Genomic DNA, 27,789 nt, shown 5'->3' on the forward strand with positions numbered 1-27,789 from the left:
GGTGCAGAGGCTCAACCGTAGTGCTCAGCAATTGCCTTTGTGTCAGTAGATAACACACAACTGATGTTAGTGCCAGTAACACTTGTCGTGGTCTGGTACGCACATACATGTCCGATCCTCTTCCAGACTTAGGAAGGTGACGTATGGCACCAATGGTCGAGACGTACCTCTCCCAACATGCCTGTTTCCGTCTTTTTATAAGCTGGAGAATGCGAACATGAGCCCTTCCAAAGCTATTAACTGTGCTAGGGAAGAGTGTCACTTACGTCACTGTAGAGCTTGTCGATGCTCTTTAATGGCCTCAACGATTTCTGGCGACCACCAAGGTTTTCGCTGGAGCACTATAAAGAACAAGGGATCGTTAATTCTGTCAAAGAAATGACTGTTCTAGTGACCTGCTCAACTACCACATCGATGGTACCATGTGATGGAGTTTCAATGGGGACAGCAGAGGTGAAAGCTTCCAGTCTGCATTGTGTAAAGACCATCTTGGTAGACATCTGGGGGAGAATGGTGCTGGGGGAGTGACAGGAAGATGGGGAAGTGGTCACTACCACACAAGGCATCATTGGCTCTCCAGTGGACAGATGGGAGAAGTCCTGGGATGCAGAGGGATGAAGCAATGGCCGAGTAAGTGCCATGAGCCACACTGAAACGTGTAGGGGCCCCTAGTATTTAAGAGGCAGAGGTCGAGTTTCGACATCTCTAACTTGACCAGTAAGCATAGTGCCACCCCACAAGGGGTTATGGACGATAAAATCTCCCATAAGTAGGAAAGGTTTAGGGAGTTGATGAATCAGTGCAGCCACTGCTTTCAGGGGTACTGCACCATCCGGATGATGATATATGTTGCAGGCAGTTATTTCCTGCTTTGTCCTTATCCTGACAGCCACAGTTTCAAGAGTGGTTTGAAGGGGCACAGGTTAACTGCATACTGAGTTCAGGCCATAGACAAAAACTCAACCTGACGCACTATTATAGTTGCTACAGTTCTTGTAATACCCCCTATAGCCATGAAGGGCAGGGGTCCGCATTGCCAGGAACCAGATTTCCTGGAGGGCAATGCAGAAAGCAGGTGTAAACCTAAACATTTGCTGTAGCTCAGTCGGGTGGTGGAAAAAGCCGCTGCTGTTCCACTGGAGGATGAGGTTATTGTGAGGCTGGGAAGGCATGAAGCATGCAAGGAGGTAGGTTACACATCAGCATCATCTGCTACCACCGATTGAGTATTTGTATCCATTCCTATTGCGGATGAGGCATCAAGTGAAATCCAGGTCGTCAGTAGATGGTGAGATCTCCACCTCATCCACAGGTATAGAACTGGTAGCTAGTAGTGGTGTTGAGGCCACCTGAGGGTTCTTTCTCTTAGCAGACTTTTTTTTTTTTTTTGTTTGCCCTCTCACTTCTCTTTAGGGGCTTGCTGAGAGGACTTCTCTGAAGTAGCTTCAGGCATGGAGGAAGACCGTGCAGGTCTTTGACCAGAGCTTTTGGCTCCTTTAGCCACTGGTGAGTGTCCGCTGTAGCATTAGTGGAGACCTTGGGAGAGAGAGTCCCAAGCGACCGCTTCCACACGAGATGAGCCAGAGGAGGCTGTTGCTTCTCTGGCTGGTGGGTGGGGACTGATGTCCCCTGCATTTGGGGAGGGGGGGGGGGGCTTGCTCCTAAACTATGTACTTGTGATGGCAATGGTAATGTAGATGCAGCATATGTCGACGTCAACCATATGGGTTGTAATCGTTCAAGTTTACATTCAGCTTCTTGGTAAGTCAATCTGTCCAGGGTCTTGTACTTCATGATTTTCCACTCCTTTTGGAGTGATCAGTGAGGGTCCTCAGTATATTTTACAGAGTATAAGATGCTGCAGGCTATAGGGTACACATTCATACTTAAGCACTTTTTAAAAAGTAACATTTTTTCAATTTGTAATATTAGATTGCAAAGCCAGGCTAACAACAATTCTGTGTATAGAACTGCACTGACCTAAAGACTCCTGAATATCAAAATTGAACTTCTCCTTCATAATGACTGTCTTCTTCATATAAGAGATGGTCTTCACTGCCCACCAGAGCATTACCTATGCAGTACTTCTTGAAAGACTTGACCAAAATGTCTTCTCTTACAGTAGACAACAACTTTTTTCCAGTGACACACTGGTGTTATTGTAGGTCCTTTCAATGCTCTCTCTGGTGTAAGTCCTTGTTGGGTTTCGTCTGTAGCATGTCAACTGAATTTGGTCAGAAAATACACCAGAGCAGAAGTGAGCTGCAACTGTGCTAGCTGCAGGTGGGTGGGAGTATTACATGCTGCAAAGCAATACTCAACCAACTGGTGTTGCGAAGCTGAGTCAGTTGGGCGTGATACAGCAACAGCCAACACTGGAGTGCATTAGCAGAAGGTCAAGAGCCTTTCCTCACCTGCCACCAGTCGTGTTTAAAATATTTGCCTGAAGCCCTAAATGAACATAGTCTGGAACGAATAAACATTCAGCTATTTGTGTACTAAATGATTCTTGTCTCAATATCAGAGCGAACAACACCCACAAGCCTGTGACACCCAGAGTGACATCCTAGAATGCACTATGGGGTCTGCCGTTTGACCACTACACAGGGAAGCCTGCTGCGAGGCACAAGGGAGCTGGCTGCTCACTGGAGGAAGTTTACGGCCATCATCAGCTGCATCGCTGTCGCAGCCAGAGTGACTGCTGACAGCAACACTGAGTGACCCCATATTCAGCCTTGCTCCTTGACCTGTCAGCAATGACAGATGTCTACTATTTCACTTAAGAGGCAACTGGGAGCCTCTACCTAGCTGTTCCTGATTTACTACAGCTGAGGGCTGGAAAAAAGAAAGTAATTAAACATATCTACAGTCGCCCTGACACCTCATTTCACCCTCCACATGTGACAATCCAAGGATCATGCAACATTGATGTCAGAACTTTGCCATCACTTCTTTTAGCAATGTTTGAACTTACACCCTATGTTACAGTGAAGTAAAGAAAAAGAAAATCCTTATATTTTGGTCATAGAAAAGCCATCTGACAGTCATGAATTTTATAACGTAGATTTTATTGCGAATAGAGAACCAGTGGATTTTTCTACTCTTAGAGGTAATGGAAGGTATGACTAGTTAGTGACTGTTAGATGTGCACAGTGTAACCTCAAGGGTCATAAGTGCAATGTATGAAATCACTTCTAGGAAAATGTTACACATGTAATCATTTGGGCCATACGGCTAGGCAGTGCTGGGAGACAATATGGCTCATAATTACATGTAAGAATTAAGTTAATGTATTTTGTCTTCTTGTATTGTGAATGTTAGTTCTCGAAGTGAGTGTTGTCAAGGACAAAGCTTCAATAGAACCAGAGACACAATATGTACCACAATCAGAAGTAGTATGCATATTGTTCGAGAAGGTAACAGAATTACCAGCAGAAAATAAGGAACTTTGTGGGTTGACAGGATCACGATCATTCAACACAGTGTAAATTTGTCAGACAAAAGTTTAATTGGTCCTTGTCCTGGTAAAACAACCGACAATGAGCATGTCTTCACCTTCAATATCTGGCTAAGATGCACGGTTGGTCTAATGAAGTATTATTGACTGTTACAAAACTGATACTAACAAAGGAAGTAAAAACATATTTAGGGTATACAGGGGCTGTGAAGGGAGCCACAATATTCGTAGAATTTAAAGAAGGGTTAATTCTAAGATATATGGATCAAAATAGTGCCAGACACTATAGGGAACAATTCACAGCAATAACTAAGAGAAATAAAGAAACTGTGGAAGAATTTGCAGATAGGATAAGGAAAATCAATGGACATACTTGTGCATTGGGGCAGGATGCTGAAGTTAATGACATTATTTTGCAAGAAGCATAGCAGAGGGTCTTCAAAGCTTTTTTAAGAGGGCTGCATGCAGAAATGTCAGAATGTGTGTGGACAGGGTGTCTGACAGATTTGCGCACAGCAGTGCGGTAACTACAGTGTGTGAGGAGATCAATTTGTCTACTGGAATACAGGGCAAATGGACACTGTTTGCAGCTAATATAAAACATTTCAAGTTTGGACAAACAGGCCATGTAAGGATGAAGTGTTGCCAGTCTCAGGGTGATGTGAATAAAGAAAGAAGAAGTAACAGTTTTAAAAGTAGAGGAGCAGGTAGAAATAAGGTATTGAACACTAGCTGGGACCCCTGGTCCATCTATGGTCTTCCCAGTAAGACTAGATACAAAATTGTATGCAGATGTGGATGCCATAAGATCTGTATGGGATAAGAAGAATAGGAACAAAAATGATTCCATGATATCATTGGACACAGGGGAGAATGTTTCAGTCACCAGTAGTGATCTGGTGAAATGTACGCAATTGGACCCACCACAGTAAAGACTGCATGGAGTGGGAATAAAGACATCATCACACCATTAGGACTGTGGACACATGCATCCACCTGAATATGGCTTAATTTAAACAATGACTAGAGATTGTGTCACATTCAATTGAGGGGTACAACATGATACTGGATTAGATTTCCTTATCAGCATTGTGCCATACTCAACTTCCAGCTACATAGGGTGGAACATGGCAGAGGTGGCAAGAAGAGTCTATTGTGAAAGATGAACCACTTAAACCATGAAAACTATACTAAGACTCGATTCGCATGATTATGTATCTAAGGGTACTAGGAAATTTCTTTGGGTCAGTGTCGAGTCCAGCTTGCCGGCAGGAATTTTGTGTGTGATGGAACCATTAGAAGAGAATTAAGTATTAGATCAGGTGGGTTGTTTATTTAACAGACATATCATGCCCATACCTGTTTCTATGTACCATTTCAGCACAGAGGGCACATGATTAACACACCAGTTGTTGATCTCCAATATGAATATCTTGCAGGAAGAAGAATGGAACATACGGGGTGTCAGCCACAGAGAATTGCCAGACATCACTGAAACTGTATTAGGAGCAAAAGTGAAGCATCTAGATGGAAGCAAGAGCAAACAGATGACAAAACTACTTTTGGAATTCAATGGTTTATTTTTTCCAAAAGGACCATTATCAGGTACACATATTGCACAACACTGCATACCAATATGAAATGAGTCATCAGTCTACCACAATCCATACAGAAGCGCTACCAACTTTCACCCAATTTTGAAGTTGTAAATCGATCAACAGCTGAAAGATGGAATACTTGAAGAATGTGATGTCGACAGTGGGCACGAATATTTGTGCCAAAAATATAGGTTTGGTTTGATTACAGACACCTAAATGAGAAAACCATAATGGATGCCTACCGTTTCCCAAACATCACAGAAACTATGGATCATTTAGAGCCATCCTAATATTTTTCAACAATGGATTTGCAGAGTGGGTATCACCAGATAGAGCCTGTATCACGGGACTGACACAAAACAGCATTTCAGCAACGAGGGTAGAATGAAAGGTGAATGCTTTCTTATTAAATGGAACAGCGTCCAAAGTAATGGGGCCTACTTTCTGCCTGTCCATCATGCTTGCAGGGATAACTCACTTGAGCATTTCCCAGCCACATTTGTATTGGCCAGAAGAGCCCATGGAAGTGCCACCTGCCGCAAACCACCCAGCTTAAATCAAACTCTAGGGCCAGAACTAATGTAATCTGTAAACACACTTCTGAACTGGCAGGAGGGACCAATCTCCCTGGAAACGTTATTGCAACATGTAAATTCATATTGTGAAAATCAGCACCAGAATGAGACAACACTCACCATTGTCATACCAACCACTGCAGCGGCACTTATTCCGCTGAGCCTGGAGTACTTCTGGTACACAAAAGACAAAGAACACGACCGAGTTCGGACCCAGCCATAGTTCAGGTTCCACTGTGTTGGATAACCCAAGCATAAAAGCAGCAGAATGCACAGTGATAAAGTATGAAGAATAATCGATTTATTTTCGCTTTTAAGTGAGACGTATAGAGTTGGAAAAAATTGTGCAAGAAGCACAGTAATGAAATTAGTACCATGGTGTTTGAGTCAAGGTGCAGGGCAAGGGTCCCTATGGAAATTTATGAGATTCAGTGAAAGGGTTAAGGTAACTAATTGTTAGAACAATACATAAGTGGCGAAATAAGGCCGGAAATACTTGTTGCCAGTAACTCTGTTTTAATGGGTAGTGTAGTTTGGTCAGTCCGAGAGACAGAGTCTTGATAAAAATGTCAATGTAGCGTATTGACCATAATTGGTCAAAAAATATGCTAGAGCAGAAGAACAGCCAGCGGCACATGGGTGACAGTGTCATGCATTGAAAAGCAAAACATGGCCAACTTGCTTTGCAAAGCAGAGCCAGCTGGGCACAGTATAGCAACAGCCAATGCTGCAACATGCTAGTGGAAAGACGGAAGTTTTTCATCACTTGCCACCAGATTAGTATTTACAATACACGCCTTAAACACTAAACAAACAATCTGAAGTGTAGAAGTACTAAGCAGTTCGTATGATACTTGTCCCACTATCACAGCCAACACCACACACCTGTGACACCCACAGTGACATCCTGGAATGCAGCATGGAGTCCACCATTCAAACACAAGACAGGGCAGGCTGCCCTTAGTCACAAGCAAGCTGCCTGCTCACTCTTGACATTGCCTTCTATGAAGATGTGTCAGAGGTAGACATACAGCAGGTCTCCAACAATAAAGGCCACTCTGCCAAAGCCATCTGCACACAGTTTACCTTGATACAACACATCCAGCGGATGCTGCAGGCTTATTTGCCAGCTACCGTGCAGTACAAAGGCAGTCTGTTGTGACCTTACAGCAAAATAACAGTCCTCTCTTCAGAAGTCACATGTGGTCAACCGTGCCCTGGACTTTGCGATACAGTTTCAGTCTCTATGAACTGTCATTACATCCAAGAAACAACAGCACAATTCACACTAAGCCATCAGGCCACATCAATTTTTGACTGTCCTGCTTCCTTTCTTTCTATGGCCCTCCAATGCCAAGTCTAGTAGGCATTTTCTCTGTGTCAAACTGCACTGTCTGTAGCTGTGTACATGGTGATTGTGAATGTGAGGTTACCCAACAAACACTACCTCATTTCATACGTCCCCTGACATCATTGGCAAAGTTGTCAGTTGACCGGAATGCCATCTTCCATGCAGAACACGATCATATGGACATCTGGTTACAGTTTGTAGGATTGTATTGTGAATGAAACACAGGATGGGGAAGTAGTAGTTTGTTGCTTTAATTCTGGATATAAGATTAGTTTAGGCCATTTTGCATTCAGTCCTAAATTGGCACATGTAGTCTTACTCATTTTTTCAGTTCTTCCTTACTGGCAAGCCAATCATGAATGGCTCCTTCTGTTGGAGGAGGACCAAATTGCCACTCAGCTGCTCTGTTTCCATATTGGTCTGCATATGTTATTATCTTCAATTTATAGCCCACATCATATGAAACCCCTATTTTTTTTCATTAATAAACTACTAAAGAAAATATTCTTCTTTTATCAATAATACAAATCACTTTCAGTTCAAGTTCACTGGCACTGTAGACTGCTGTGATACATCATAGGCTTGACACTGTTCTAGGTTTGTGATGGCGGGGCAGGAGGGGGACAGTGTTAACAAGCTTGTTAAGCTATACAGCTCACGTTCATTGCATCAGTGCACTGCTGCTGCCAGTTGAATCGTGTTGCCAGATAGTTATAGGTTTCCCACAGCATTGAATATATGGCCTTCTTTAAGCCTTGCAGGAATTTTAAAACAAACACAGGACATTTTAAAATTAATTTTGAGTATAAGACACACCCGAATGATGTAAGAATTTTTTTTAAGAAAAAAGTGTGTCATAGTCCATAAAACATTGTATGCTTTTGTTCTGTATAAAATATAAAGTCAAATTGGTGATGTTTCCTTGTGAGTAACACACTTTAGGTCTCAGTGACCTGCCCTTCTTTCCTAACCTTCCTGTATCTGTTACTAACTCTTTCCAGATGAAGGAAATAATAATTCCAAAAGCTAGGGAAGTTCCTTGTACCTTTGTGTGCATGTATTGTCAGTACTAGCTATTTCAACTCCTGAAGTTAAGTGAAGACCAACCATTTTGTCTGACAAATTTGTAGTTTTGAGCCAATCCAAAATGTGAACACGAGAGTAAAATATAATTTTCTGAACCTTATCTGTGATTTTGCATCAAGGTTTATCTGTAGTATCTATTTTCCAGTCTGAAGAGCAAAAATGTAAAAAATTTCCCACATCTTTTTTTTGAAAGTTACAAGTAGAGGTTACAATGACATGAAGAATCTTCACATTACATACCTGATGTACTGATCAGTATGACAATTCCTGTGTGCTGATTTGAACTGCGTAGACCATGTTACAAAATACATTTTGTTTGGCTACAGTGTTAGAGGCATTTTAAGTTTAAATTCATCATGTTTGATGCCAGATATGGAACTAAAAATACTGATTAAGTTGTGATATCCAAAGAAGAATTTAACATCAAGGATTCTTACTACACAGAAGGTCGGTCAGGAAGAATATTTAAATTTTTTGTTAGGTAACTGTAACCTAAACAATTTAAAAAAGATGTGCTGTAAAGCAAAGAATTTATGGCGGAATTATTTTGTGGATGAAACAATAAAAGTTTCATTTACTGAATAATTTACATAGTAATACATCTGCATATGAAGGCTGGTGCATTGTTACACATTATTATTACTAGCTTTCTGTTAAAGATAATGGATAGTAAATTTGAGAGAGAGAGAGAAATTTTGCAAAACTGTAAGCAAATCAATTACAATTGGTTGAGTGTAGAGAAAAAGACAAGCAAATATCACAAGACTTCAGAAGAAAGGGAAGAGAACAACTTCACAAATGTCTAGATTTAAAATAAAGGTAAAGAGGAAAAAGAGTTGTGAAGAGTATGTACAAGCAATGTAAATGCACAATCACTCATGTCACTGGAGTGTAATCATCAGAACCCTATTTACGTTCATACTAATCCCCATAAACTTTAGGAAAAGCAGTGAAAAGATTGAAATAACTACATCCAGAGAGCCCAACATGGAAATATGCAGTAACAAACAAATTAATTGTTCCAGTGGAACAACTTCCATTATGTTTAAGCACACATTAACAACACAAACTGGATAACAAGGTTTCAGAAAAAAAAGAAGCAAACAGTTGATTTTTTTTACAACAGGGATGACAATCTGTCAAGCACCTGACAGATTATTTAAAGATCAGAAGAGAAAGATGCACAGAGTTTTGCAAAAAGTACTACATGGTATTTTCAGCTCAGGGAGCTTATAAGCAATTTTAGACAGATACAGAAATAGGACAAATAAAAAATACTTTCATTTATTACACATTTTGTTCGTTTTGAATACACCTCAATGTATGTATGAAGGTATCATGCCAACTCTTATTATCTGGTGAATGCACTGAAAAGAGCATTTTTTTTATGAGGTGAGGAGTTACTGGAACATGTAGTCTACCGATAATTCATTTGTACTACGAACTCATGTATAAAGTGTAAAAACTGTAGCTCCTAAACGTCACTCCACATTAAAGAATGAAGCTGACTGACAAACAAGCAAAATGGAAAAAAATGGATTGATGTTGACAGGCAACAAAAATATGTAGAAGTTAATGGTAGCATCACTGACGTAGTGTCAGAAATTTATAAGGAAATTTTATATTTAATATTTCACTGCTTCATAGAAAACTCACAATCTGCTGAATTGGGGATATGTGCAAAATGGATTTCTCAAATCTGGAAATCTACAGACTGACTTTGTAGATAGTGTGTCTATGATTAACAAAGACCAAAGTCAAAATGCTCATTCATAACATGAATTAGTACAGGCTTTGCAGGTTGTGCCTGGATGCTGCAGGAACATTTTATCATGCCATCATCACTAATGAGATCTAACACATGAAACAGTTTCTGTTGCTGTGTTCTCATATAAATAATACCTGATGTAAATAAGAAGATTTCACATGTAACAAAATTTGACAATTCGTTGAGATGGCTGTACTTCTTCTATATTTGAAAAAAAAAAGTACACATTATCCAGTTTGTGTTCAAAAGTATTTAAACTGGAAATGGACTGTTATTCTTTGCTGCGTGACATGGTAAAGTCGTCATGTATGCTATTTGTGGTACAATGAGGAGAGTAGTGTGGAACCAGATGAAACACAGAAAATGGTATGCTGGCTGAGCTACAGATTTTTATAAATGGCACAAACTCAGATTCAAGTAAAAACCATATTTTATGGTACTGGAAGATGGTTTCTGGACAACTGAGTGAGTGTAACTCGCATTAAGGTCAAACGTTTTTGCTCATATTCAAAACGTTTTTGCTCATATTCAAAACTATTATTATTTTTTACCTTAAGCTATCATAATATTGTTGTCACAACAACCATGAAGCTTGAAAAAACCAAACATCTTCTCGTAACTAATGATGCAACCCATCAAAGATGTGCTTGGTATTCAGAGGTGGAAAATGATTCTTGCGGGGATCAAATGCTGCAGACGAAGACACTATAGCAACAGATGCTGTCAAGAATGTGCATATTGATCTGATAAATCCTGGACTGTTTGTCATTGTAGAAATTTTAAATGAGAGAGGTATAAAACAATTTCTATGGCATCTCTGAAAATGCAGAACCTATGGTATTGTTTTTGAAACCCATTCCAAAGGCTACAATTTTTTCACAAAATACAAAAGTGACAGCACTTTTTTTAGAACTGAACAAATTTGAACATTAATAAATTAACCAATGATCATTTAAAAAGCATCAGATATTACTTATGTCTTTATAATTGGGGCCTATGACTGTGTTGCAAGATGAATTTTTTTTATCTTTTTTTTTCTAAGAAGAAAATGTAATATAATGAAAAACCGAAAGACTCATGTATTTAAATCGTATGATTTATGTATAGTTTTAGTTTTTTTGAGTATCAAAAATTGCATTATGACTAATGCTATTTGTGTGAGCTATGTATAGAATCTATGGTGTCCCAAATGCAATTAGTTTTTTACTTTTATCTTCAAGATTTCAAGTTTTAGATTCAATTATTGCATGCCTAATTTAACATATTCCTTATGTATTTGGATTTTAAAGGAAGGGTGCAATTCAAATAATTTCTGATTTAAACATAATTTTAAGAAATTCTTTCAGAAGCTATCTTTAATTCCTCACGGCCAATTGTGTGAACCCATTATCAATCATTTAGAAAAGGAACTGTTACTACAACAATGAATGAAACTCACTTTTTAAACATGTGATTGCCCAAGAGAGAACTTGGAATCGCTCTTTCCTCAGCTGAATTGTACTTTCGATTCAACTACCATTTAATGAGTAACTATACTGTTGTATTCCATTAAGAAATAATTGCATCTCTATCCACTGCAACTACCACGCCTACTGATCATACAACAAAATCAAATTATTTCCAACATCAATTGGTGGATATTTAGTAGTTCAGTTATTTCTACAATGAAGTAAACACATTTAGTTGATAACCTACAAAATATTTCAATGCACCCTAAGGGTTGTTCATTACAATTATTTTAACCGATACTTCACAACAAGAGTAATTAGCTTTTATGTTGGTTAACTGTCACAACACAGCTGACCCAAACACTACTCCTCAAATATTATGAGAATCAATAGTGGACAGATTACATTAACCTCTCAACAGAGCCACATCATTTTACGACAAGAAATTAAGAATGTTCTGCCATTTACTCAGCCATAACCCTACTTGTAGATCATAATCGTTTTGAGAAAATATTAAATTCTTTATAAACTTGACAACTAAAGACAATATGATTCATCATTGAAGACTTAGCACAAATCCATTGAGTTAACTGTGTTGCAAAAGATATGTACAATACCAATCCGTGTTTGCAACATCTGTATTCAGACACTGGGCTTAACAGACCACGTTTTGTTTTGAACATTATACATACTGGTTAGACAGTGATGAAAGGAAACACAGTTTACCAATAAAATGAAAAAAGGTAAGGCATATGTACCCATTTCCAGCAATTATTTGGTTGGTATATGGTTCATGGCATATTTACCTAATTGTAATATATAACAGACACAAGAGATTTAAATAATCAACAAAATGTTCTCCTTCACTATTTACAGCAGTCCCCCAATGCTGGGATGACTTTTTCATTCTGTAACTGTACAAGGCACATAGAAGTGGAGAACACTTATTGGCATCACAATAAAGCCTTAATCTTCCTTTACTCAGGGAAACTACAAGTGTTGTCATGTTAAATGAATTACACTTACAAGAACTGAATCTTAGCTTAGCAACAATAAACTGGGTCATAGTGATAAATGATACCTTGGGAGGAAAACTGAATACAGAATCGGGAAACAATACATATGATGTCCCACAGGGCTGACCTACATAAATGTTGTGCTAAAGCAACTGGAGATGCCTTCAAAATCTGCAATGCTTGCCGATAATTAGTACACTGATAATGGCCAAACACATTCATACTAGAAACAGCCAGGAGAATAATGGAACATGCTTGCCACTGGTTTACAGGCAACAGCACAAAAATTCAACCTTTATACTTACAAAAACATACATCATGCAATTCCAAATTCAAATGACTTACAGATACGAGGAGATATCAATGACAGACACTGGATGAGGTTCCAAGAGTTAAGTTCTTAGGCATTCAGATCGATAATAAATTAAGGAGGCACCAGCATGAGAATGAGATAACCAAAAAGCTCATCTCTCTCTGCCCTGCAATTAATGAATGTTCCTCCAGAGTGTCTACATGCAGAAATGCTTCCCAGCACGCTTTCTCTCAGTCCTAGCCTATAGGATAATCTTATAGGACATGGCAGCAATGAACAAATTAGTATTTATCCTATACAAGCTTGTAGTAGGAATGTGATGTGAACACTTTGCATCTACATGTCACTATGGAACTCCCTATTGCCTTTCACATTAAATAACATTAATATTTTATTTATTTCTATTTGGCTTTCCCAGAAGATAATTCCAAAAACAAGTGAAAACTCCAAAAGATGCCATTGAAATTGCCTGTAGGTGAGTAATGCTGAGGGGATCAACTTGACAATTTTACCAATTTGTGGACCCCATTTCAATTGAAACCCAAGCAGACACCAAGGAATTGGATGCAGTATGTTTCATTTAGTGTGTGACCAGTAGTGTCTACTTCTTCTAGTAGTAGGCCATTTCTGATTGCTTTTCCTTCTTATAAAATGAGTCTTCAAGGGATGACTTGAACTGGTAGCTGCAACATTAATAAGGGTAAAGTGCTGTGCAATATGGGCAGGAAGTTTGTTGGTAGTGATCGGGAGTTATTACTACACATAAGTAATGTGATGAACAGTTTGATGAGAATATCACTGAACTGAATCTGAAGAGGAGCAAATTCTGTAACAAATTGAAGAAAGTTGACAATGTTAGAAAACACATAGATGGTCAAAAAACCGAACAGATGGGAAATTATCAGAAATATAATTTTTCATACGAATGGTATACCACTGCATTGGAACCAGCATTGATGAGCTCAAGGTTCTGCAGACCTGACCATGAAATTTGCTTCATCTCACAGTATGGTATCTTTTTTATTGGTGGGTGTTTGTGGCAGGCTCCACCTATGTGTACCAATAACACTGGATGAACTGTGATGCTACATGGGAACAGCATTGAGTTTCCTAAACTGACATGCTTGCAAATGCATGGATCAAGTCTATTGTCTGGATGCTTAAATGTGTAGAAAAGGATTTTGATATTTGTGATCAGTAAATGACGAATCTGGTCCTAAGCATAGCTGTGAAAAGTACCTTAATGTTTTATGTGCACACACAAACACAAAATGTGAGCAACATTAAAATCATATGGTTCCTTTGGAAAGAAAGGCTTTGCAGGCATGTATAAAAATAAAAATTTGACCCCAATTCTGTACCTTTGTAATAAATAAAGTTGTAGTTTTGTGAAATCTGATGATTTTAAACATCCTTGAGGAATTGCTTATACAGGTATAACTTATTTCAGTGAAATATGATGATCTTAATTTGTCTTGATGGGTTGCACCTATTATTGAATGTTTCACAATGTTTTTCAGAAAATTAAATTTGCTTTCAACACTGTAATCTCTGCCCTGGCTAGAGATATGGTGTGAATGTTATTCATTTATTCATTCTTTAATTTACACATTGCATTCCATAAATGAAGACGTGGATGGATGTGGGACGAGCCACACTGCAAATCTTAAGGCAGAAGCTACCACAGGGATTTATCTCTGTGAAGTGTAGTGACAACCAGCTGTTTGTGACTAGTGCTAATCTACTCGCACGGCTAATTAAGGGAACTAGTAATAGGTTATTTTGTATGGATGTATATGTACATTTACTACTATGAAAAAATCATTGTTGCTCCTACTACATTGGTCAGCTACTTATTTTACCTAGAATTTCCACATACATCTATACTCCGCTATCCACTTAATGGCACATCGTAAAGGGTACCCCATAACCCTGCTGGTGATTTCCGTTCCCATTCCACTCACAAATATGAGTGAAAAAGACTATATATGTGCCTCTCAATCAGCCCTGACTTCTCAAATTTCACCTTCATAGTCCTTATGTGCTGTGTATGTTGGAAACAACAAAATCGTTCACCAGTCAGCTTCAAATGGCAGTTCTCTAAATTTTCTCAATAGTGTTTCTAGAAAGAACATCACCTTCCCTCTGGGAATTCTCATTTGAGTTCCTGAAGGATCTCTGTTACACTCGTGTGTTGTTTGAATCTACCAGTAACAGATGTAGCAACCTGGCACTGAACTGCTTCTCCAACAAAGTATTAATTTGCTATCTTGCTAGCTTGCTCTAGCTTCTCATGCAATTACCTAATAAAATTCCCAATTCCACAATTACTACAGAATCTTGCTGGCCATGTGCCAGTATCAAAATGGTCAGCCCTATTTTTCTGCATCATTATTAAGCTCTTGCATTTTATGCTCCCGAGACCACAAAGGTTGCATGTCGGCTCTAGCTGACAGAGCTAAGATATTTACTGCACAACTGCATGTACTACTCAGCATCACTGTTATGGTCACACATCTTATTCATAGATTTCTCAGGTGTCTACCACTGTTTAATCTAAGTTACGTATTTTCAAAGTCGGTTGGTTGGTTTGTGGGATTAAAGGGACCAGACTGCTATGGTCATCGGTCTCTTTTTCCAAATACTAAAAACCCACAGAGAATAAAAACGATTAACAGAATAGATCACAGACGACACAGAACATGAGAAACTTAGACAAAGACCAGACAAAAAGGACTAAAATCACACAGAGTGTGATGGTGGTTGGCCGACCATAGAAATAAAAAAGGAAAGCCAACCACTTAGAAACACATTAAGAAATCAGTTTAAAATCATAGGCCAAAGGCCAGAATCAACACAAAACAATAAAATAAAACAGAAACACTCAGATTAAATGATAAAAACCCCCTGCCCGAATAAAACATAAAACTAAGCCAGCCATAGCAGAGTCATCTGTTAAAAGGGCAGGGAGCGTGTCAGGCAGTGCGAACGACAGCCTGAGCACAGCTAAAAGTGGACAGTCCAATAAAATGTGGACCACTGTCAAAACAGAGCCGCAGCGACATGAAGGTGGGTCCTCATGTCGCAATAAGTGGCTGTGCGTCATCCATGTGTGCCCAATGCGCAGCCGGCAGAGGACAACAGACTCCTTGTGAGAGACCCACAAGGAGGAGCTCCACACACCGGTAGCCTCCTTGATGGCCCGAAGTTTCTTTCGTGAAGGCAGGGCGCGCCATTCAGTGTCCAAAAGGGCCAGAATTTTGCTGCGTAGGAATGCTCGCAAATCTGTCTCCGGGAGGCTAATGTCCAGAGATGGAGTACTCGTGGCCTCTTTCGCCAGGCGGTCAACATTTTCATTTCCGGGTATCCCAACATGGCCCGGGGTCCAAACACGGACCACAGAGCTGCCGCAATGCGCAAGAGTCTGCAGGGACTCCTGGATAGCCATCACCAGACGAGAACGAGGATAACACTGGTCGAGAGCTCGTAAACCGCTCAGGGAATCGCTACAGATCACGAAGGACTCACCTGAGCAGGAGCGGATATACTCTAGGGTACGAAAGATGGCGACCAGCTCAGCAGTGTAAACGCTGCAGCCGGCCGTCAATGAACATTGTTCGGAATGGTCCCCTAGAGTAAGCGCATAACCGACACGACCAGCAACCATCGAGCCGTCAGTGTACGCAATGCCAGCGCCCTGATACATTGCAAGGAGGGAAAGAAAGCAGCAGTGGAAGGCCTCCGGAGGGACTGAGTCCTTCGGGCCCTGGGCCAAGTCGAGCCGAAGGCAAGGGCGAGGAACACACCATGGGGGTGTACGCAAAGTGGTCCGAAAAGGAGGTGGAACAGTGAAAACCCTAAGCCTGGAGACAAGCTCTTTGACGCGGACCGCGATCATACAACCTGACCGGGGCCGACGTTCTGGCAGATGGACGACCGATTGCGGGAACAGGAGACGGTAGTGCGGATGCCCGGGCGTGCTAAGAACACGGGCAGCATAAGTGGCCAGCAAACATTGGCGCCGAAACCGCAGTGGAGGGACACCTGCCTCCACTAGTATGCTGTCAACAGGGCTGGTACGGAAGGCACCAGTGGCAAGGCGTATCACACCGTGTAGTATTGGGTCCAGCACCCCCAGCACAGATGGGGATGCTGAGCCATAAGCCAGGCTCCCATAATCCAGATGAGACTGGATTAACGCCTGGTAGAGCCGTAACAGGGTAGATCAGTCGGCGCCCCAGCTGGTGTGGCTCAAGCATCTCAGAGCATTTAGATGCCTCCAACACGCCTGTTTAAGCTGCCGAATATGAGACAGCCAAGTAAACCGAGCATCAAAAACTACCCCCAAAAACCTGTGGGTCTCCACCACAGCAAAGAGTTCGTCGGCAAGATAAAGCCACGGCTCAGGATGGACTGTTCGGCGCCGGCAGAAATGCATAACACGGGTCTTGGCAGCCGAAAACTGAAAGCCATGCGCTACAGCCCAAGACTGCGCCTTGCGGATAGCGCCCTGTAGCTGACGTTCAACAGCTGCAATGCCAGTAGAGCTGTAGTAAAGGCAGAAGTCGTCAGCATAGAGGGAAGCGGAGACAGAATTTCCCACCGCTGCAGCAAACCCGTTTATTGCGATTAAAAACAGGCAGACACTGAGGACAGATCCCTGTGGTCCCCCGTTCTCCTGGACTCGGGAGGAACTACGAGAGGCCACGACTTGCACGCGGAAGGTACGATACGACAGAAAATTGCGGATAAAGATCGGCAGAGGGCCCCGAAGACCCCATCCATGAAGCGTAGATGGGATGTGACGGCGCCATGTCGTATCGTACGCCTTCCGCATGTCGAAAAAGACAGCGACCAGGTGCTGACGACGAGCAAAGGCAGTACGGATGGCCGACTCCAGGCTCACCAGATTGTCAGCGGAGGAGCGGCCTTTACGGAACCCATCCTGAGATGGAGCCAGAAGGCCCCGTGACTCCAGTACCCAGTTCAACCGCCGGCTCACCATCCGTCCCGCAACTTGCAAAGAACGTTGGTGAGGCTAATGGGATGGTAGCTGTCCACCTCCAAAGGGTTCTTCACGGGTTTCAGAATGGGGATAACAATACTTTCCTGCCATTGCGACGGAAACTCGCCCTCGACCCAAATGTGGTTGTAAAGGTCGAGGAGGCGTCGCGTGCAGTCCACTGAAAGGTGTTTCAGCATCTGACAGTGGATGCGATCTGTCCCAGGAGCGGTATCAGGGCAAGCGGCAAGGGCACTGTGAAATTCCCACTCACTGAATGGAGCATTGTAGGATTCAGAATGGTGGATATGAAAAGAAAGGCTCCGACATTCCATCCGCTCTTTAATGGAGCGGAAGGCCAGTGGGTAATTGGAAGAAGCGGAACTAAGAGCAAAATGCTCTGCCAAGCTGTTGGCAATTTCGTCAAAGTCTGTACAAACTGCTCCATTCAGTGAGAGCGCAGGGATGCTGACAGGGGTCCGATAGCCGTAGAGGCGGCAGATCTTGGCCCAGACCTGCGATGGAGAGACATGGAAGGCCAATGGTGGACACATACCGCTCCCAGCACTCCTGCTTGCTTTGGCGGATAAGGCGGCGGGCCCACGCACGCAGCCATTTGAAGGTGATGAGTTGTTCAATGCAGAAATGTAGGGATGTCGCTTGTGATGCTGTAGCGCCCGCCGGCGATCTTTAATCGCCTCAGCGATCTCAGGCGACCACCAAGGCACAGTCTGCCGCCGAGAGGTCCCAGAAGAACTGGGAATGGCTGATTCGGCGGCAGTAGCAATGCTGTTGGTGACTGAGTGAACCACCGCATCAATGTCGTCACTAGAGAGAGGCTCAATAGCGGCAGTGGAGGAGAACAAGTCCCAGTCAGCCTTATTCATAGCCCACCTGCAAGGGCGCAGAGAAGACTGACGCTGTGGCAGTGACAGAAAGATCGGAAAGTGGTCACTACCACACAGGTCGTCATGCACTCTCCATTGGACAGACGGTAAGAGGCTAGGGCTGCAGATCGAAAGGTCGACGGCGGAGTACGTGCCATTCGCCATGCTAAAGTGTGTGGAGGAACCATCATTTAAAAGCGAAAGATCGAGCTGTGCTAATAAATGCTCAACGGTGGCGCCTCGACCTGTCGCCACTGACCCACCCCACAGAGGGTTATGGGCGTTGAAGTCGCCCAGTAATAAGAAAGGTGGCGGCAATTGGGCTATCAGGGCAGCCAGGACATGCTGCGTGACAGCACCATCCAGTGGAAGGTAAAGACTGCAGACGGTAACAGCCTGTGGCATCCACACCCGAACAGCGACAGCCTCTAAAGCTGTTTGTATAGGTACAAACTCGCTGTGAAGACAGTTAAGGACATATATGCAGACGCCACCAGACACCCTTTCATAAGCTGCCCGATTCTTATAATAACCCCAATAGCCACGGAGGGTGGGGGTTCGCACTGCTGGAAACCAAGTTTCCTGAATAGCAATGCAAAAGAAAGGGTGACGGCTGATAAGTTGTCTGAGCTCAGCTAGATGGTGGAAGAAACCGCTGCAGTTCCACTGGAGAATGATATTGTCCATAGATGGGAAAGGCGTGAAGGGACTGGGGAGGCAGATTACGCCTCCTGGGCCCCTGCTCCTACTGAGTCACCACCTGTACAACAGCCGTCCATTGCGTCCGAGTGACTGGCGAGATCCAGGTCCTCAGCGGACGCCAGAATCTCCACCTCATCTTTGGATGCAGAGTTGGAAGGTGGCAGTGGGACAGGTGCCACCGCAATGTCAGGATGCTTGGGAGCTTTTTTCTTGGACTGCTTTGCGCACTGTGCCTTCGGTGGTTCTGGCTGGGAGGGCCTCACTGGGTCAGTCTCAGGGACTGAAGACGACCGTGACGCCCTACGACCAGCGACCGTTGGTTCTTTGAGATACTTGCTGGTGTCTGCTTTGGCACTGGGCAAAGCCTGGGATGGGAGGGCCCCAAGGGACCCTTTCCGGGCGAGAGGAGCCGAAGAAAGCTCACGCTTCTCCAGCTGGGAAGGGGAAACAGATGTCCCCGATGGTTGGGGTGGTGTTGCTCCTGAAGTAGATGGAGCAGGAGCAACAGGGAGTGAAGTGCCCCCCACAACCAAGGGGGCCGGTGAATTCTGACAGAGCTGAGGTCGAACTGTAGGTGACGACACGGTAGAGGTTCGAACTGGTGTTGCAGCAGTGGCATAGGTGGATGTCATGGGCACAGGATGTAGCCGCTCATATTTCCGCCTTGCCTCGGTGTAGGTCAGGCGGTCCAGGGTCTTATATTCCATTATCTTCCTTTCCTTCTGGAAGATCCTACAGTCCGGTGAGCAGGGGGAATGGTGTTCTCCGCAGTTAACACAGATGGGAGGCGGAGCACATGGAGTATTGGGATGCGAAGGAAGTCCACAATCTTGACATGTGATGCCGGAAGTACAGCGAGATGACATGTGCCCGAACTTCCAGCATTTAAAACACCGCATCGGAGGAAGGATATATGGCTAACACATCACAACGGTAAACCATCACCTTGACCTTTTCGGGTAAAACATCACCTTCGAAGGCCAAGATGAAGGCACCGGTGGCTACCTGATTATCCCTCGGACCCCGATGGACGCGCCGGATGAAGTGAACACCTCGTCGTTCTAGGTTGGCACGTAGTTCATCGGCGGACTGCAGAAGAAGATCCCTGTGGAATATAATACCCTGACCATGTTGAGACTCTTATGCGGCGTGATGCTAACGGAAACATCCCCCAACATGTCACAATTGAGCAACCTCCGTGACTGGGCAGAGGATGCTGTTTTGATAAGTACTGAACCAGAGCGCATTTTGGACAAGCCCTCCACCTTCCTGAACTTGTCCTCTAAATGCTCCACAAAAAACTGGGGCTTGGTTGACATAAACGATTCCCCATCAACTCGCGTACACACGAGGTACCGGGCTGAATATTCTCCACTGCCTTCTTTAGCCATACGTTCCTCCCATGGAGTGGCCAGGGAAGGAAATGATCTTGGTTCGTATTCCTTGCCGTTGAGGTTAGACCTCGATCACTTAGAGACTGCTGGTGGAGGCCCACCAGCGAGAGATGATGTACCACGCTTCATTGCGGGTCATCCGCCCTGATGCCACCCACTCCAACCATGGGCTCTCCCCATGGGCGCCACCCAGCCACAGCAAAGACCACTTGGCAGGATGGTCTTTGCCGGGAGTCCCGATGCCCCAGAGGGATATGCATCTACTCCTCGGCATACGTGGGGAGGTAGCAGCTCAGGCATCAGCAGTGCGATCCCTGTGTAGTCAGGGGGCTACCACCAAGAGGGTACATAACGACCCCACCACAACGGACTGGCTACCGTGTTGGATGTCGGGTGTCGAAATATTCATGTACATCACGAGGGCAAAGATGGAAGTGCACAATGGAGGGAATGTATGCTATCCGGAACACACTCCAGCGGATGTGGCCGGAAGCTAGATTGAAATCCAACTCCATCACAGTATCGCGTGTGCCAGATCTTAGGGCAATATGGATTGAAGATGCACCACATAAGGCGTCCTTCCCCAAATGGTACGCACTAACGGAAAATTTGGAAAGGAAGTGGTCAAACCCCTTAGGGGACCATCATATTAAATGCCGAAACAGATGAGACTCCTTTTAGTCGCCTGTTACGACAGGCAGGAATACCGCGGGCCTATTCTAACCCCCGAACCCGCAGGGGGAATTTTCAAAGTAACAAGTGGGGTACAACATCAGTGATTTCAGTGCCAACCACATGACATGGTATTCCAGACCACACAATCAGCAACACACTGTTCTTCACACTTGCTATGGGAGCAGCACTCCATGCAGTGGACACTATCCCTGAACCTCTGGCCCTGGTGCCATGGAGACATCTTGTTTGACCTGTGATCTCTTGGGCTGCATATGAAGGCCAGTATGGCCTTTTGTATTTTCATGGTAAGTGGTCACCAACTACAATCCAGCCACTTTGACAACTACAGCTATGCCCTAGGACACCCTACAGATCACTGTTTTAACCAAACTCCTCATATGCACATCCCTGACTACTATGTGCAGCATTCTCATTTCTGTAAAACCCTTCTTGTGGAACAACACTACTACTGTTTCACTTACTGTCCTGTCTACTTGTGATGCCAATGCATCCCTTTCATTTGTTTAAAATGGCATAACATGAGTCCCTGTGACATTTAAGTCTTGGCCTGTTAGCTGTGAATCAGCTACACTCCTTTATATACTCTCTGAGCTGTCCTTGGCATGATAGTTTGGATCCTAGACCTGTATGCTTGTATAATCACCACACATTCCAGTGTCGGAAGAAGCTAACATTTCAGTGCCTGAAAAATCCTTTAAACCTTCAGAAAGTTTGTTTATGAACAATCAAACCAAGGGTGAGCCAGTACCTAACCTTCGCAAATGTGTGTTGAATGTTCCCCAATATTTGTCTAATTTCATTCTTGTGACATGTTTATCAATGTGAGCTTCTCCTTCCCTTAGCAAAGTCATAAAGCATATTTAAAAAAATTATCTTTCTTCTTCAGATCTGCCAGGACTCGCATGGTGAGGCCATACATGGCTTCAGCTATGTACAATCATTCACTAAAAGCTATAAGAGTTTTTCTATTAATGAAAATCTTATAAATAATGATATGAATATAATAGAGGGAAACATTCCACGTGGGAGAAATATAACTAAAAGCAAAGATGATGTGACTTACCGACGAAAGTGCTGGCAGGTCGATAGACACACAAACAAACACAAACATACACACGAAATTCAAGCTTCCGCAGCAAACTGTTGCCTCATCAGGAAAGAGGGAAGGAGAGGGAAAGACGAAAGGATGTGCATCTTTTCGTCCCCCCCCCCCCCCTCCCCACGACGAGGCAACAGTCCGCCGCGAAAGCCTAAATCTTGTGTGCATGCCTGTGCCCGCCCGCGCGTCCATCGACCCGCCAGCGCCCCCGTTCGGCAAGTCACAACACACGCATATCCATCCACACATATACAGACACAAGTAGACATATTTAAGGACAAAGAGTTTGGGCAGAGATGTCAGTTGAGGCGGAAGTGCAGAGGCAAAGATGATGTTGAATGACAGGTGAGGTATGAGTAGCGGCAACTTGAAATTAGCGGAGATTGAGGCCTGGTGGATAATGGGAAGAGGGGATATATTGAAGAGCAAGTTCCCATCTCCAGAGTTCGGATAGGTTGGTGTTGGTGGGAAGTATCCAGATAACCCGGACAGTGTAACACTGTGCCAAGATGTGCTGGCCGTGCACCAGGGCATGTTTAGCCACAGGGTGATCCTCATTACCAACAAACACTGTCTGCCTGTGTCCATTCATGCAAATGGACAGTTTGTTGCTGGTCATTCCCACATAGAATGCATCACAGTGTAGGCAGGTCAGTTGGTAAAACACGTGGGTGCTTTCACACGTGGCTCTGCCTTTGATCGTGTACACCTTCCGGGTTACAGGACTGGAGTAGGTGGTGGTGGGAGGGTGCATGGGACAGGTTTTACACCGGGGGCGGTTACAAGGATAGGAGCCAGAGGGTAGGTAAGGTGGTTTGGGGATTTCATAGGGATGAACTAACAGGTTATGAAGGTTAGGTGGACGGTGGAAAGACACTCTTGGTGGAGTGGGGAGGATTTCATGAAGGATGGATCTCATTTCAGGGCAGGATTTGAGGAAGTTGTATCCCTGCTGGAGAGCCACATTCAGAGTCTGATCCAGTCCTGGAAAGTATCCTGTCACAAGTGGGGCACTTTTGGGGTTCTTCTGTGGGGGATTCTGGGTTTGAGGGGTATACACAAATATTCCGCACGTCCAGGGCCTCGCTGTGATGGAGCATTTCGTTTCACGCCGATCACCTGCCACCCTACCTAAAACCTCTCTCCTCATCACCTTAGCTAGCTTCATCCTGACCCACAACTTCTTCACTTTTGAAGGCCAGACACACCAACAATTAAAGGGAACAGCCATGGGTACCAAAATGGCCCCCTCGTATGCCAACCTATTCATGGGTTGCTTAGAGGAAGCCTTCTTGGTTACCCAGGCCTGCCAACCCAAAGTTTGGTACAGATTTATTGATGACATCTTCATGATCTGGACTCACAGTGAAGAAGAACTCCAGATTTTCCTCTCCAACCTCGACTCCCTTGGTTCCATCAGATTCACCTGGTCCTACTCCAAATCCCACGCCACGTTCCTTGATGTTGACCTCCACCTGTCCAATCGCCAGCTTCACACGTCCGTCCACATCAAACCCACCACAGAAGAACCCCAAAAGTGCCCAACTTGTGACAGGATACTTTCCAGGACTGGATCAGACTCTGAATGTGGCTCTCCAGCAGGGATACGACTTCCTCAAATCCTGCCCTGAAATGAGATCCACCCTTCATGAAATCCTCCCCACTCCACCAAGAGTGTCTTTCCACCGTCCACCTAACCTTCATAACCTGTGAGTTCATCCCTTTGAAATCCCCAAACCACCTTACCTACCTTCTGGCTCCTATCCTTGTAACCGCCCCCAGTGTAAAACCTGTCCCATGCACCCTCCCACCACCACCTACTCCAGTCCTGTAACCAGGAAGGTGTACACGATCAAAGGCAGAGCCACGTGTGAAAGCACCCACGTGATTTACCAACTGAATTGCCTACACTGTGATGCATTCTATGTGGGAATGACCAGCAACAAACTGTCCATTCGCATGAATGGACACAGGCAGACAGTGTTTGTTGGTAATGAGGATCACCCTGTGGCTAAACATGCCTTGGTGCACGGCCAGCACATCTTGGCACAGTGTTACACCGTCCGGGTTATCTGGATACTTCCCACCTACCAACCTATCCGAACTCCGGAGATGGGAACTTGCTCTTCAATATATCCTCTCTTCCCATTACCCACCAGGCCACAATCTCCGCTAATTTCAAGTTGCCGCCACTCATACATCACTTGTCATTCAACATCATCTTTGCCTCTGCACTTCCGCCTCGACTGACATCTCCGCCCAAACTCTTTGTCTTTAAATATGTCTGCTTGTGTCTGTATATGTGTGGATGGATATGAGTGTGTGTGCGAGTGTATACCCGTCCTTTTTTCCCCCAAAGTAAGTCTTTCTGCTCCCGGGATTGGAATGATTCCTTACCCTCTCTCTTAAAACCCACATCCTTTGGTCTTTCCCTCCCCTTCCCTCTTTCCTGGTGGGGTGGCGGTTTGTTGCAAGGGCTTGAGTTTTGTGTGTGTGTGTGTGTGTGTGTGTGTGTGTGTGTGTGTGTGTGTGTGCCTATCGACCTGCCAGCGCTTTCATCGGTGGGTCGCATCATCTTTGTTTTTGAAGATATATATATATAAACACACACACAAAAAACTCAAGCCCTCGCAACAAACAATATATATGTATGTCTGGAACCAGGGATGATGTGACTTGCCGAATGGGGGCGCTGGCGGGTCGATGGACGCGCTGGCGGGCACAGGCATGCACACAAGATTCTTTTCGTCTTTCCCTCTCCTTCCCTGTTTCCTGATGAGGCAACAGTTTGTTGCGAAAGCTTGAATTTTGTGTGTATGTTTGTGTTTGTTTGTGTGTCTATCGACCTGCCAGCGGTTTTGTCGGTAAGTCACACCATCTTTGTTTTTTGAAAATTTTATAAGTAATACAACAGGTACCACAGAAGCTGCCACAATATGTACAGGTTGTGGCCAACATATTGGGGCTGATCTAGAACCCCCAAATTTCATCTCTGTTTTTCAAATCCCAAAAAAATTTTAGGGCAAACCCAAGAATAACTATGATTCACACAAAAGATAAGAACAGCCAGTGTTCTTTTGAATTCTATTTATCAGAAGTTGTTGAAAGTAGGAATATTTCTCAAATTATCTACACTATTAGAACTTACACTTCATCTAAATGTGAATTTCGCGACCATCACAGACAACCATTATACAATGAAGTTGATAACAACAAGGGCTACTGAGAACAGGATTATACCAGCCACTAGTCCCCTTCAATTTCTATTGAAAACAGACAGAATGTAAGAGGTGATATGAAAGTCTAGTGCAGGAGTACAAGAATACTCTACAATTACGAACAGCAACAAATTCCAGAGAACTGACAATCTGTGACAATTCCACTGCAATGCATCTTTTACTCTACACACTTAACAAAAGACTTGAATACATGCAATATATCAGAGATGTAAATACTTACAGTATTCTCAGTTATATTTAATTCAGGATCCTCCTTGATAAAATCAGTGGACAAAGATATTCCCAATGGATCTTCAACAGACTGAAACAAGAACACAATCTGTGAATTATAACAGCTTGCTTTCTTCTGTGTGTATATGACAGCTCTCAATATTCTTTTCTCATTAGTATCATCCCACTTTGAAGAGATTCTTATCAATTGGGAAGAGAGTGTGTCAGAATGCATTCAAATCAGTTCTATTGCCCCTGATTTTGCTATCAGCCATTGCGCAGTACTTATTTGGCATACTTTCACTTTCTATTCCTGTCACATAATCCACTCTGATTTCAGAGGCACTATGGCCTACTCTATTGGATGGTTGTACTCCCATATACAAATTTGATATACGTGTGTGGCAACATTTCAAAATTAAACTCAGATAATATAAAGATGCAAATAATCTTCCAACAGTAAACCCATAAACATGAGGAATTTTTGGTCATTAAGCAAATGAATGTGGCATTCCACACATTATCATCAAAATTACCCAAATTTAATGTTATTTACACAGCTTCTTGCCATATCATGATGTATTTTCAGTGCCTGCTCTTTAGGGAACAATGCAAATTTATGTCATGTGTACTGGAGGAAAATCATAAGGAATTCCACAGCAGGATTTCAGTAATGATGTAAATACTACAGTGAATAGTGACTGGGAACTCTAGAATATACACCCATCACGTCATAGTTCCACGTATGTTACAGCATTGTGACACAGAGGTGTAACAAGATTAACAATTACTTCCAAGAGGAAGTCTTCCTTGCTCCGTTTACACCAAATATGTACTTAAGGCATTCATTACATAGAATCACAATAAAAAATTAATGCAACAGTAATGGTTCATAAAGATATGCTTGTTACAAGTGCTGTTAAAATACTATTGGTAATACCCTACAAATAAAACATCTAACTAGAGTTTCTTACTACACTTCCTGCACAATACAGTGCTTGTGTGAAAACTTACATTATGCTCAGATCCAGCAGCACGGTGTTTCAGTTCGGGGTCTTGCTTTACGCAAACACTAGGGTCGCAGGCCTTTAATGGGTCTTCAAGAAACTGAAAAACCAAGAAAGTGACGTATCAGGGCATCTGTCTCTTGTTCCTACATGACACTGTCATACAGGGGGAGAGAGGTGAACGCGACAGGACGGTGGTGGTGGGGAGGGCGGAACAGGAGATGGGGCATGAGGGCGGGGAGACAGGGAGTGGGGGCAGGAAGACAGGGTGTGGAGGGGGTGGGAGACTGGGCGTGGGGGCGGGGTAGTGGGAGACGGGGCATGGGGTGGGTGAAAGACGGGGCATGGGGTGGGTGAAAGACGGGGCGTGGAGGGGGTAGTGGGAGACGGGACGTGAGGCGGGGAGACGGGACGTGAGGCGGGGAGACGGGACGTGAGGCGGGGAGACGGGACGTGAGGCGGGGAGACGGGACGTGAGGCGGGGAGACGGGACGTGAGGCGGGGAGACGGGACGTGAGGCGGGGAGACGGGACGTGAGGCGGGGAGACGGGACGTGAGGCGGGGAGACGGGACGTGAGGCGGGGAGACGGGACGTGAGGCGGGGAGACGGGACGTGAGGCGGGGAGACGGGACGTGAGGCGGGGAGACGGGACGTGAGGCGGGGAGACGGGACGTGAGGCGGGGAGACGGGACGTGAGGCGGGGAGACGGGACGTGAGGCGGGGAGACGGGACGTGAGGCGGGGAGACGGGACGTGAGGCGGGGAGACGGGACGTGAGGCGGGGAGACGGGACGTGAGGCGGGGAGACGGGACGTGAGGCGGGGAGACGGGACGTGAGGCGGGGAGACGGGACGTGAGGCGGGGAGACGGGACGTGAGGCGGGGAGACGGGACGTGAGGCGGGGAGACGGGACGTGAGGCGGGGAGACGGGACGTGAGGCG

General features: G+C 44.2%; 1 protein-coding gene across 1 annotated transcript in view; it reads right to left on the bottom strand.

Annotated features, from left to right (window-relative positions):
- LOC124720422 overlaps nt 1-27,789 on the bottom strand; it is a 117,572-nt gene that overhangs the window by 18,425 nt on the left and 71,358 nt on the right. The window contains exons 5-6 of the mRNA XM_047245773.1: nt 26,856-26,948; nt 25,852-25,932 (exon numbers count right to left, since the gene is read on the bottom strand). Of these exons, the coding sequence (XP_047101729.1) occupies nt 25,852-25,932; nt 26,856-26,948 (174 nt within the window). The remainder of the gene's footprint in view (nt 1-25,851; nt 25,933-26,855; nt 26,949-27,789) is intronic.

The sequence above is a fragment of the Schistocerca piceifrons genome, chromosome 11, assembly GCF_021461385.2.
Source record: "Schistocerca piceifrons isolate TAMUIC-IGC-003096 chromosome 11, iqSchPice1.1, whole genome shotgun sequence".
NCBI lineage: Eukaryota > Metazoa > Arthropoda > Insecta > Orthoptera > Acrididae > Schistocerca > Schistocerca piceifrons.